The 13,733-nt window shown below is 37.0% G+C and overlaps 1 protein-coding gene across 1 annotated transcript in view; it reads left to right on the forward strand.

The window, feature by feature from the left end:
• The window catches only part of LOC121858838 (serine/threonine-protein kinase SMG1-like), an 80,060-nt gene that overhangs the window by 56,806 nt on the left and 9,521 nt on the right, over nucleotides 1–13,733 (forward strand). Inside the window, exons 46-58 of the mRNA XM_042355487.1 lie at nucleotides 381–507; nucleotides 762–908; nucleotides 3,340–3,493; nucleotides 4,166–4,340; nucleotides 5,539–5,662; nucleotides 6,531–6,700; nucleotides 8,363–8,576; nucleotides 8,948–9,133; nucleotides 9,431–9,694; nucleotides 9,854–9,986; nucleotides 10,707–10,868; nucleotides 12,974–13,148; nucleotides 13,336–13,463. Of these exons, the coding sequence (XP_042211421.1) occupies nucleotides 381–507; nucleotides 762–908; nucleotides 3,340–3,493; nucleotides 4,166–4,340; nucleotides 5,539–5,662; nucleotides 6,531–6,700; nucleotides 8,363–8,576; nucleotides 8,948–9,133; nucleotides 9,431–9,694; nucleotides 9,854–9,986; nucleotides 10,707–10,868; nucleotides 12,974–13,148; nucleotides 13,336–13,463 (2,159 nt within the window). The remainder of the gene's footprint in view (nucleotides 1–380; nucleotides 508–761; nucleotides 909–3,339; nucleotides 3,494–4,165; nucleotides 4,341–5,538; nucleotides 5,663–6,530; nucleotides 6,701–8,362; nucleotides 8,577–8,947; nucleotides 9,134–9,430; nucleotides 9,695–9,853; nucleotides 9,987–10,706; nucleotides 10,869–12,973; nucleotides 13,149–13,335; nucleotides 13,464–13,733) is intronic.

The following is a 13,733-nucleotide window of genomic DNA, read 5'->3' on the forward strand; positions in this document are numbered from 1 at the left end:
TGAGTAAAAAAAATGAAGAATACTGTATAATTTTTATCTACTCGAAATTACGAGTTGAAAAATTACCATAACACCTCACAGCTTGGTAAAGTTACCTTACTACGAGCATGTCCCGGGTAGCTATTGTAAATGACCCGGGGAAATGCATGAATTGTAACCCCTCAAAATTACTATGCATAAATATAGTTCAACCCCCCTACTTTTGCATAAAAAATTGATCATAAAAGTTTAAATTATACTCGAGTACTGTTTATACGGTAAGTCGTGCAAGCATGGAAAATGGCCATGAGATAGTGACGATGGTAATGTTGCACAGCTTTTGAGTCCCTTTTCTATGTACTAATTTGTTAGATTAATTTCTATTACACATCTTCTTTCAGGATGGAGGTATTGGCTGCAATCCCTGAGGTGGAAGGAAGTCTTGGTGAGTGGCAGAAGTCTCATGAAGAACTTGCTGAAGCAGAGGCCAACTTACAAGATGGACATCACCTAATGGCAGTGCTTAAGGTTATTATGCACTGCACAAAACATTTCTGTGCCATAAAACTTTGCTAACTTATATAAGTAGGATAAATCACATGCACAAGTAATACCATCATGAATTAAATAACAAATGTTAAGTGTAACTTGTAGGAAGATCAAGTTGCATCATAACTGCTGATTACATTTATTGATAGTGTAGGGAAATGGGTCTTGCTTATAATAAAGTGCACCAATCCTTGTTGGAATACCCCTTAAGTGAATTATTGCATTATTGACAGGAAGCAGAAGCCAACCCACAACATAGTTTATACAGTCTGAGACCTCGCTATGAAGAATACTCAATGGTGAAGAAGTCCATTGACCATGCCAAAGATCTTGTCAATGCCCGTGTCTTGGAAGTAAAGCAGTGGCACAACCTATACCTGGTAAGATGATTACATCATTTTATGACCTTAATCCTCTCATTGTCTTTTGATGCAGATTGCATTGCTGAGCACTCCTGTCCTGGGCTAACCCCTCTCACTCAGCTGTATCTCACACTGAGAGAACCCCTCCCATAAGCAGAAATGCTGGAACAGTGGATCAGACCTATCAACCACCTAAGTTCCTCCCACTAGCCTTGTGGGCCAGCTGATGTATCTCTAAGGGTGCAATTTGGGTCTGGATCACTCTACCCAATGTTAACTAAAATGGAAAAACTGTTCCTATTACCGACTGCGAGGGGATGAATTTGTAAACGCTATTTGTGTCAAAAGACCATGAGGGGTTGAGATTTCTGACCATAGGCAGCAATACTCAATTTCATAAAGATTTATTTTGAAATTAAATTTCATTTAAAATATTTATAAGATCCCATCATCCCCCCCCCCTCCTTTTTTATACTCCCAATAATTTTTATGTGTATTTGTCTGTCTCTTTATGAGGGGAATTTTTTGTATAAGGAAGACAAAGTTATAATTCTGTGCTTTAATAACCCATTTATAAACATCTTAGAGAAACTGAAGGAAAGGAGAGGAGAGGGAAGTAGAATTTCCCCTAACCCTAGGATATAACCCCCATTACCAATACTATATACAGTATCAGACTCATTATCAGGGTTGGAAATTTTCAGCAAATTAATTCATATACAGTAGAATCCTAGTTATTTAGCACCTACAGGGATTGAGAAGTGCCAGATAAAGAGATTTTCCGGTTAGTTGAACCTCATTTTGGATCCCCCAAATTAATCCTACAGTACACAGTGCTACAGGCTGACCTCACAAATTTGTGTCTGAGTAAAAAGACTGCATTGCTTGAACATATTTTCATTATTACTTTGAAGAAAATTACAAAAAGGGTAAAATTTTCCATAGTCTTAGAAATAACTTCTGATAACCAGTTCATACCGGTACATTTATTCTGATTTTAACCCTTAGACCCTGGTCATTGTAAGACCCACCGAACCCCCCGGGTTAATCAATATAAGAAAAACACCAGAAGAATGTGCGGTACTTGCATTCAAATTTCATTGTAGCATGGTTGGAGAGTTGTCTAGTGTTGATGAGCTGTGTGGAGTGATGAAAGCTGTCTTGTTCAAAACTACTGCGCACAGTCCACAGTGAGCGGGAAGTGATGTTGACACTCACTTGCTACACACAGTTCTTACTTGAAGGCCTTTTTAAGTCATATTTCTATCATACAGTAAAGCTATTACAAAACACAAAATATTTATATTTTCCTCAACAGAATTATAAAATACTGAGCAGTAGGAATATTTAGGCAGCCCAAAACTTATCACTTTTTTCAAATATATACACTATTTACATAAATACAGTATTTTACGGCATAAGATGCACAGTATTTATGAAAAAACTTTTGTGTGGATTTTCCTCCTGTAGCCATAGTTTTTGTAAAATAATATATACAGTACCAGTTATTGTGAGGAATAAATAAAAATAATACCAATAAATAAGTTACAACAAAAAATTCCATAGCCAAACCAGTAAATAAAACCCAAATGAAAGCTTTAACACAGTCGCCATTTGCATATAGTCCCTGCTTCTCCATAGTAACAAAGACTAGTTGGGACGCCGATTCCCTAGCAATGTCCCCCCTCTCCCCTCCTCTCCTACCCCACATGCCTCGCTGCCACCTACTCCCCCGAGCCAGCTAACTCATGTGCAAAGAAATGTATATTCCCTTTATGTGTTTGCCCTTAGGACATCTTATGTGCCATGAAATACGGTACTTATACTGAATTTAGAACTTCTTGATCGTGTGGAAGTCTTTGTAGCATGGGATGCACAAGGCAACTAACTCCACACTCCTTGCACCAAGTCGTGGCGGGTGGGGAGGGGAGGGAGAACCAGTCTGTAGGTCTAACTGTCCTCACTGCCTCAGCAAACTCGACATCATCTAGGTCCTGTTTCCTCCTCATCATTGTCATCGTCACACAATACTATAGCAATGCCACTCAAATCAAGCAAAGCAACTCTTGATGAACAGCACTACTGTCCTCACTGCCTACGCTTGCGATTAGGTGTGGAGGAGTGAGGTGGGTCATCAGAGTGGTCTAAGGACGTGCATCCCTCACAATGTCTGGTGGGTAATTAACCATGAGGCACGAGTCTTGAGACATATACACATGAGTTGAGTTGCCAAGTACATAAATATCCCATGCAAAGTATTTCCTCCAGCCTGGAAATTCAAAATGTGCCCCGAAAATTAAGAACGTTCAGGAACATCACCCTGGGTTTAAGGGTTAAGCTTTTTCCACATTTATCCTGGTTTTTGGGAACACATTATATTTGTTCTAATTTTGAGCAACATTTGTATTTTCACATATTAAGCAGCATGTGTATGTGTTCTATTTTTCAGACTGCCGCTAGAGTTTTTGAAAGTGGACAGGCAGGTGAGTGGCGAGGAAAGGTCAGCAGCATGGGGAGTCTCCAGCCTAGTGTGGCACCCGTAAATGAGTTCTTAACCAAGGCTGGTCAAAGTCAACTGGCCACACAATGTGAACATACAGAAGGTTAGTTTGAGAAATCCTTTATTACTCCACTTTATGATCTTTTGAATAAAGCACGTGGTTGATAGGTGATTGTAGTCTTGCAATCATAGTTTGAAGCTTTGTTAATAGTTTTTTGTTTCCTTTAGGTAGTTACAAGCAAGGGTATACCCACAGTTTAAAAACTTAAGAGTACATTACTGCCTCTTCTTCCCCCTCCCCCACTGCACCATACCAGACACAAGCAGTCCATCCACATAACCTCACACTCCAGTGGTTTCAACTGTATTTTCATATACTGTAATTCATAATACAGTACACAGGTGCACATAAAATTTTGTCACTACCAGAAAAGCATCTTAAGTTCACAGAAATAGAGGGAGGGAGGGAGGCAGGATATACAGTACACAGTAGGAGTACTATAAAAGTCAAATGGATTTCATAGTGTATAAGATAGTGGATTGGAAATTGTTAGTTAAGTTTAGCATTAAGGTTATTTGTGATAAAATGACAATATGAGTACAGTAAGAAGGATGAGAACTTAACTTCTCATAATTCACTAATTTGAAAAGTTTCAGAAGCCTTTTAACTTTTCTTTCTATGAAATATTTGTCCTCTATTCCATGTTTGCTGATATCACCTTTCATAGTTGTGTCACTCTGTAATACATAGAGTTTTTCCTTCTTTTCTTCAAAGTTGAGTTAGGGAAAGTGATAAATCAAGTGCAAGGTGTCCTCAGTAGCAGTCTAGACCTGCTGATTAAATATGGAGGTGTGTGGGTCAATTACCCTGCTGACCACTTAACACGCCACCGCCTCTCACAGCAGCTGGTATGGCTCGCCTCCCTTCTTCAAGATTTTTCATTGAATAAGTAAGTGCTCCTCACCCCCCCTTTTTTCTCGCTCTCTCTCTACAGGCTTCTTGTTGTAATACAGGGTGGTAAGCCAAGGGCTGATCCTCTAATTTGTAACACATTATATTGCTAGTTAATTACCCCACCACATTGGTAGCATGTTTGTTCATTCACCAAAAGGTTGTTCAACCATCAGCAAGTACACTTGATGGTGCATTCATATTATTGCTGAATGTGCAAGGGTTGAGGAAACCAATTCCTCCACTGTGTCCATGAATCAAACCTGTAACTTTTACTTCTGAGAGGAATGCTGTACCACTGAGCTGCAGGGTCAGACCTTCTTAATGTGATATAATAAAGAGGAAGGCAGAAATATATTACCTTTCCTAAACTACTAAAAACTGAAGAAAATCTACATGTACAGTACTTTCCTAAGATTAACATGATTCACAGTTAATATATACGATAGATATAAGATTTCCCTAAGTTTATGTACAGCATATGTCATGTTATGTTTTTACATACCTTTTCATAAGATAAATGCAGCAGATAGTTACCTGTGGAGGTTTTGTTTATCCCTCATCTCTGCAAGTCAGTTATTACTATGATGCAAGTGGCTGAAAGCAAAAGCAAACACAGAATTTTTTAATACTATTGGTTCTTTCTTTTGTTGTGTTGTATTTAGTACAGCTACCTCATCTTCAGTCATTGACATTATTCACAAAGTAAAGAAGTTAAGATTCAGGCGTCATCCAACCATAGAGGTTGTTTCAGTGAGTCAGTGATTTAAGTTGTTGAAGCCCAGTATTGCACATTAATAACATTATGATACCATCATCAAAATATCTTGATTTTATTATTTGTGGAACTAAGAAAGTTATAGTTTAAATAAAATAAAAAAAATTAAAGAGTTGTAAAGAAAAGTTAAAGGATTATAATTTGAAATTAACTGATGTCCTTAACCTTTTGTGTGTACAAGGGGTTGTGTGTAACTCATGTACTTTGATCTGTGTAATGATATAATTTTTGAAGGTCTATAAATTTATTTTGACGGTTTTTGTATTTTTTCTTTACTGAGTGGAGATAGTTAAACAAGAGAAGTACAGTACAGAAAAATAGAGGAAAGCCAAGGCAACAAGTAGAAATACCTATACTGTATACACGTGTTTCTGTTAATAAAATAAATAAAGATTAAGAGAATTATATATTTGTTTAGTGTTCAGATGGTGATCAGCAAGAGTCACACAGATGCTCCAGATGCCAGTACAGTGAGCCACGTGTGTAGTGTCGACATGGAACTTCACAACAAAGCCCTGCAAATTAGCTCCCAAATTCAAAAGGTTTGTACTGTATACAGTATATTAACCCTTTGGCTGCGGAAGGTTTCCCATTAGCTGAATAAAATGGTCTGGCGGTAGCCAGAATGAGATGGTAAGTGCGGGAATTGCAGCGAAAGGGTTAAAGTTCAACATCATAGGTGATAGGTTACCATGATGAAAGGCTCAGTACCTCTATTGAATTTGTATCTCATACTGTAATATGAAACTGCCTGTACATTTTTTCAAGTATGTATTACACAAAGTACCTTGTATCAGACACAGAACTTGGATAAAGTAGGGGATGATATTGTAATATCGAAAATATATTACTGTACTGTACCATTATAAGCATTAACATTAGATAATCCATAAATTTCATACACTAACTTCTGATGTATGATTTAATGGTACAGTAAACTTCATAAAATGAGGATGTACTAAACCATAAAAGAATATACAGTATTGTACAATGTAATAAACTTTTATGAGTCCCTTTATCATCAACTTATTTGATATTTGAAAAATGAAATTTAGGATTTAAACATGAAATAAATGATTTACAACTGATATGTTCACTAATTTGGTCATTAGTGAGTCCTTTTTCTATTTGTTCCTGTGTGAGTTTGTCTCTACTATTTACAGCCTCTTGTCACACAGTGACATTGCAGAACTGTAGCATACTGTACTGTACATTACAAACAGACCTCATTAAGTAAGTTAGTGTCCCAATCCAAATGTATTACAGCTTACTAATCCTTCCCTGGGTTCTTTTGTAGTAATGTACTGTACTGTATCATTAAAGCAGAATCTTTTAAAATATTTGTCTTTCTCTTTAGTTAACAAATGAAAAGTATGTTGCCATTGATTAACAGTTTATTGTTGACACCAGGTTTATGAAAGAATGAGAGCTGAGGGCCTCAATGACAGAGGTGTCGTGGTGAACACAGTTCAGGAGACATCGTTGGCAATATCAGCATTAGTAACTGACCATGGAATATCAGGAGTGGCAGCCATGACATGTGCACTCCTTAATTCCCTCACACAGCTCACAAGTGCCAGGTATGTACTCTGTATAGTTTTTCTCTTTTCTTTTTTAGTTAGACATATCTGATGAGTCTGAAAATACATTAATACAAGAAAGAATTTTACAGCAAAGAGCACAAACAATTAACCATTTTTTTTCTTGTACTCATTCTTTGCATATTATCTAATTGTATCATAATGTGTAGTAAACATTATTATTTTTTTTAAGAGATTGGTGTTTTGGGGTTTCTTAAAGCTTGTATGGTTTGATAGTACAGTAATTGAATTTACTATTTCATACTAAATCATAAAACCTATGATTATTAATTAAACCTCAAGGACTATGTGGGTGTGTAGTGCATATGATGTGGATGTTTAGTGGAGATGATGTGGAAGTTTAGTGTATATGATGTGGATGTGTAGTGTATATGATGTGGATGTTTAGTGAAGATGTTGTGGGTGTATAGTGAAGATGATGTGGATGTTTGGTGGATATGATGTGAGGTGGATGCGAAGCCATCTCACAGGACACAGCTGATTGATGAGGTGTGTTATGTTTGAGTTGTGTTCTACGTTTTGATCAACTGAAATCAAAACAAACAATGTTGGCAATGCATTCTTGATGGAGTCCATTGGTTTTCTTTGTTTTATGTTTTTTTATTATTTAAACTTAAGTCAGACTGGGACTCGTTCTCGTATCTTAGGTATTATAGAAATTAGCATAAACTATTTACCTTAATAAACACAAGATAAATTCATACAGGCGCTGTATAATATGTTTGTCTTGTGTTACCAAACTATATATAACAAAGAAACCTGATTCTGTGACATTTTATCTGGACTAAAAATACCAAACTTTTTCATATATACCTGCACTGTACTGTATACCAAACAAATTTCAGTATTGGATGAACTTTTTTGGATTAGTTTTATACCAAGAACCTCCCTATACTGAACTGGCTGCTCACCAATTATTTCTGTATAGAGAGGTAATAGAAGTAATACTGTAATAATAACATTTCATTCACTTTCATTTCTTCTTACCACTGCAATAGATGTATACAGTACTGCTCTAGCACCCCCTCACAACAGGACCCCCCCCCCCAGGTCTGGTCACCTCACAAAGGCTAGCAGCACTCACCAGTGGCATACCCTTCACCAAAAATCATTAGATGGCCATACCCCCTAATGATTCAAACACACTGCTTCCTCCTGAATGCAATTACCATTACCTATATTTTGAATGTACAGTATACTTCACCTGTTACTTCCATCTTAATGCAGTTCTCATCCATAACTTCCATCCTAATGCATTCCTCACCCATTACTTCCATCTTATTTTTGGCCCTTTCTTTCCCTCTTACAATCAACTTCTGTATTATTATACACTTTTTGTAAACCAATCTTTCACTCCCACTTGTACTCCTCTAGTCTGTGTTTCCCAGTCATTTCATTGTATTCACCCCACATATTGCACTGAAGCATATTATTTAAAATGTTTTATTTTTTTTCTTCGGGGGCATCCAGAGATCATGCTTCACACTCATGTAATAATGTCAGTTTGATGATTCTTCTTCATGTTCCCATCTGTGGCTCCCTTGATGTGGTTTTCATTCTGTGTAAGAATGCTCAAGCCACTCGTTACTTTTTTCCTTCAGCAAAATAATTGAAAGGATGATTGTTATTTTGTTGCAATAGGTTACGTGCAGACAAGACTGCAGCTGGTACTGGAGAGGGTCTAGTAGACTTAACCATCGGAGGACTGTGGTGGTTAAGAGAGAGTATGGTGACACTCGGTGGGATGGTGGAGCTGGTGACTTTCCTCACCACACACTCCCCACCAACATATCCTCAAGAGACACCTGTTATACAAGCCATATCTGCCCTTCATGATGTGTTTGCCAGCCTTCATGTATGTGTTGACTGTTAGCTCTCTTAAAAGTCATTTATATGTTGATCCCTTTATACCTGTAGTTTTGCAGTAAAACCATGAAAATATTGGTGTACAAAATATAAAGGTTTTGTATGAAATGCTAGATATGTTACCATATGCAGTTTTCTAGAAATGCAACGAAGCCAGATGACTCAATTATAGGTTGTGGATTGAGGAATAAGGATATACAATACCATCCATCCCCTATTCATGGTTAACTTCAGCTTAACTGTTTGTAAAAACCCTGTATTTGCATACTGTACATCCAAGTAAACTTTTGTTGAAGTCTAATAGAACTGAAGATTGATATATGTTGCTTTTTTTTTCATAGTATTAATGTGGTTTTACAGGAGCTGGTCTTAAACACAAGTGGAATTATCATCGTAGAAGGCGTGCGACTGTTCTGGAGAGGAGAGCCATCTGTAGTTAATTTGGCCACTGAACTTCAATCTGTTGTGTCCAGTGCTCCTACTCCGCCTGCCACACTTTGTCAACAACTCACCACACATCTCCGTCTAATGATCCTCATGATGCCTGTAAGATGTCTTCACTCTCAGTATAAAAAAAAAATTGATGATCCCACATTTACAGTAAGGAGGTGCATCAATCTTCCTCACCTATTTAAATTCTCAAACTGTTGTAAAACTAGAGCAGGAACTGTAGTTGGTGATGCAAATTATAGAAATTTAGACAATAAAAAAATTCTTGGAGCCCTCCACTTAATTGTATTGTTGTAATAATTGTGGCCTGCAGCCCACAAAAGGTTGGGAATCACTCAATCTCCTATATCAAGAATCTACTATTTATTCAATAACATTTTGCCATTTGCACAGCCTCGCCATGAGGATGCCCTGCAGGAGGCAACAGCACTTCATCACAAGTTAATTGAAGTCATTGAAAAAATCACATCAGGAGGAAGCAACAGTGCATCTTCTAGTGCAGATATGAGCCAAGGGCAGATGCTCCTTATGGGCTTCCACTTATTATTTGAGGCTGTAGAGACACAGTTGGATCAGTTGATGGATGCTGTGAGTCATGCTCCTCTTCCCCAGCCCTGGCCTAGGGTTGACACAGCAAGAGAAGCTGCTGAGATAATGGTAAGTCTTCCTACTTTAAATAAAGCTTGAAAAAATTACCCGGAGATTGCTTAATGCTTATATTATGTAAAGAGATGTAGTACAGTAATGTATTGCACTTAAACCCCTGAACTTTACATACAGTAATTAGATTATTAACATTGTCTAAATATATTTTAGGCTCCTTTACAAGATCCAGCTCTTCGACAAGTACTACGATGCTTGCTGCGTGTGAAGAAGGTGCAGACCATTGTTGAATTTTTCACCACTGCATATCAGTCCTCTCCTTCATTCAAGAGAGATGAACCATCTAGTAAGTACAGGTACTCTGTCATAGGAGGCTGTCTTGTATAGGATGCTTTAGAAGTTTTGTGTATCCTCTTTGTATTTCATGGTTTTCAGACTGAGAATCAATCCTCTGTTTTTACTTATTATCTCCCATCATCTCCCATTTTTATGTGGGAGAGATCTAGGGGTTCAGAAACCTTAAGAATGGGAAGGAGGAATGGTGTAAAACAAGAGTGGAAAGCCTCAGTAAAGGCTTTGACAATTAAAATATCCTCAACTTGAATACAACTCTTATTTTAATTTTAGATTAATGGTTGCTGTATTCATTATTCTGTTGGGGGAAAGTGATTACGCTGTATTCGTTTTTTATTATTTATAGAGCTACTTTAAACATTTAAGAGTTTATGGTATACTTCTTTAATCTGGAAAGTCTTTTTTATAGTGAAGACCACATTATAGAAAATAGAAAGGCATCTCTAACTGTACAAATGCAAAGAACAGATTTCTCTAGTTCCTTAGATATTTCTCATGTAGTTGTTTTGGCCATAAATATTGTCTCTGTTGTCACCCTCCTATGCTTAAACCCAAACTGTGCTAAGTTAATGTCTGTTCTCAACAGAATTAAACTTTATCAAATGTTGGTCATCAATATTATCAATGAATTAAGTATTTTTTGTGGCATTTTATCTCTGTATAAGGTCTGCCTTAGTGACCTCTTAAAATTAATATCAGTGATCCATTATAGGTAACAGGAACAAAAATAACTTGTGCGATGAAGAACGACTCCAAAGAATTGTTCGTCGATACGCCAGTGACTGTGTGTCCCTCCTGTTGCTGGGTCTTCCCTCACACCTGGCAACTCACTTACTCTTACTGCACAGCCAGAAGCTTGGGATAAATGTGACTGGTAAGTAATTAGGTGCTGTTTCAAGCAACTCATTTGCTGTACAGGGGTATAGGCAAAACTATGAGTCATATACAGTATATCCTTTGTGTACTAGATGCATGTTTGGTGTACAGCTAAGAATACTGAATGGGAAACAAAATTGTATATGCCGTATATTTTTTTATTGCAGGTTGCCTTACATATACAAGCGGGTATTGTTTGTATGAGCAAAGTGATCTGATTTGATCCCCCATCGAAAATTTATGAGAATGCCAGGTAAACAAAGGGACATTTAACTTTGGGACAAATCAGAGGGTCTACCCTCAAGTCAACTCCGTGCTTTGTTAAACTTTATTAACAAAGCACGGAGTTGATTTGAGGGTAGACTCGCATTTTTAATACATTTTCGTTTTCTTGTTTCTGATTATTTGTTAGAGGATTTTGCCATTATTATTTATTTGTACCGGTATGTGTTTTGTGTGTGTGTGTGTGTGTGTGTGTGTGTCTATGCACACACATATACTGTACAATACAGGTAAAAGAAATTACTGTCTCTAGAACGAATGGCTCCCTATCCCGGTCGCAAAAATACCCTTAGACATTCTTGGGTACATCCAGGGTGTCATCCGCGAATAATCAAGGACTGTGAATTAAATATTCGCAAATTGTCTGGGCATGCTGTAATGTTTATTTTTAACTCTTTACTAATTAATCACAATTGCAAGGAGCGATGTCTATCCATATGGCCTTAATTAGTGTCTGCAGAAGTTTAAATCTTGAGTCATTAACCAGCATTTGTAATTACTGTATATTTGTTAATACCATTAATGATTCAAACTATATAACAGCTTTATTGCATTTTACGAGTATTTGATAGCTACATGAAAACTTCAGTTAACTCAAAACTGCAAAAAATAATTGTTTGCATATTTTCCTGAAACCAGTAAGGTATTTTGAGGATTAGAATTACACTTACTGTATTTATTAAGGGATATTGGTAACGACAGTGTATGTTTTTATGTTCATACTTACATTAAGGTTCAGTACTACCTTGATGAAATCATCACCACATGGTAATTTCTCTACCAGTACTTACATTTAAATTTGCAAATGAACTGTTGCTTATGAAATATCTGATTCTATTTTGGCAAGATGGACATAACCATACCACTTAGTGAGTACAGTGGTTCATGATAGCATTATACTGTACTGTACTAATATGTAGTTTTATCTGGACAGGTTTTTGTTACTTTAATTACCATTAGTTAAGTTTGCTCTCTTTCCTTCACCTGATAATTTCCCTCACAAATGTGCTGTAGACAGGAAAGCACTTTAGAGAAAGCTGTTTTTCCAAAGATAATTTTTTTCTGGTAGATAGTAACAGAATTGACTGATGCTGGCTTGTATTCATATGGCAACTGTATATGTTTTCTCCAAATGCCTTAGATACGTAGTTTGAGTGAAGAGGCTGGCTGTATGTCATTTAACATCTTTGAAGCCACAAAAAAATTGTGAACTTTACTTTGAGTAATTGTTTACAATGAGGTGGGCGGTCGGTGGTTGCATCCCAAGGCAACATGTGCATCATATACTGTACAGTATATTCGAAAATGTCTCTCATAATCGGAAATTTTACCAAATACGCATTACGATAATTTTAATAAACAGTCTCTCCTCGACTTGCGACATATTCGACTTACGACAACCCAGACATACGACGGCCATGGTTATATAAAATATTTTTCACATTACGTATTTTCAAGTCCCAACGTTAGTGATCGCGTTGTGTACTGACAAAATTTTCGTTTGTAATTCCCTTTAAAATGGCTGGCAAGCTTAAAAGTGAGAGTTCTCGTGGTGCTGAGGAGAAAAAGTGACAACCATTTTAAAATTTTTATGTATTATCTTCGCCTTTTCGACTTACGACCTGGTCGTCGGGACGGAACCCCGTCGTAAGTCGAGGAGAGACTGTATATATATCGTAATACGTATTTCAAATATCTCATATTTGGAAATTTTACCAAATATGAAATTTGTAATATATATTTTGTAACAGGAAAGCATTACAAATTATAAGTGATTTCGAATTTGGGGGTACAAATTATTGTAGTTTTACTGTATGACAGGCTACATAGAGGCACGAGACGTAGGTACAGAGGGTCGAGTCAGCTTAGAAGGAGTAGTTCAAGAAGCACTAGAATGCTGTATGACTCGGCATGGCCTGGACCCAGTTCTTCCCGCCTCTGCTGCCACCACACTGACACACCACTTGAACGCTGTCCGAAAAAAGTTGCTCCTCAGGTTTGTTTACTGTGTTTTATGAAAAAATACAGAAAATGTTTTGTCTTAGTTCAGATTTTACTGTATCAGCAGGGAAAGGCTTGGTAGACAAAAAAGAAAAATATAAGAGTTTAATATTTGATCAACCTTCTTACTTTATTTGGAATACTGTCCTGTACATTAAATAAAAACTCTGACACTGCCACAGACACTGGGAAGCTGAGGCAGAGGGATTGCGGACAACTCACCAGAGAGTAACTGCTCAACACCTCGGTCATCAGTGGCACTACGAAGACATTTTGAAGCAGCGTGTTGTTGCCCCTCCTGTACAACCAAGTAAGTTTTAAAATTTACTTTCAGATATAAGAAGCAACCAAATATTATATGCTCAAGGTGAATTTTTTTTAGGGGAACCAACTTAACATTCCATATCTCATAAAAAGTTAACTTGTGAGTACTGTACAATGGTTTCAATGTGTTTCAGACCTACTGTACAGATTTTTATTAAATCAGGTCACATTCTTCCTGATCTTAGACTCAGTATAAAACCTGAGACACAGTGATATCTCCTTTAGCCGGAACAATTGGTGCAGAGCACTTCCGGAA

Source organism: Homarus americanus, unplaced genomic scaffold (genome assembly GCF_018991925.1).
Source record: "Homarus americanus isolate GMGI-L3 unplaced genomic scaffold, GMGI_Hamer_2.0 scaffold59232, whole genome shotgun sequence".
Taxonomy (NCBI): Eukaryota; Metazoa; Arthropoda; class Malacostraca; order Decapoda; family Nephropidae; genus Homarus; species Homarus americanus.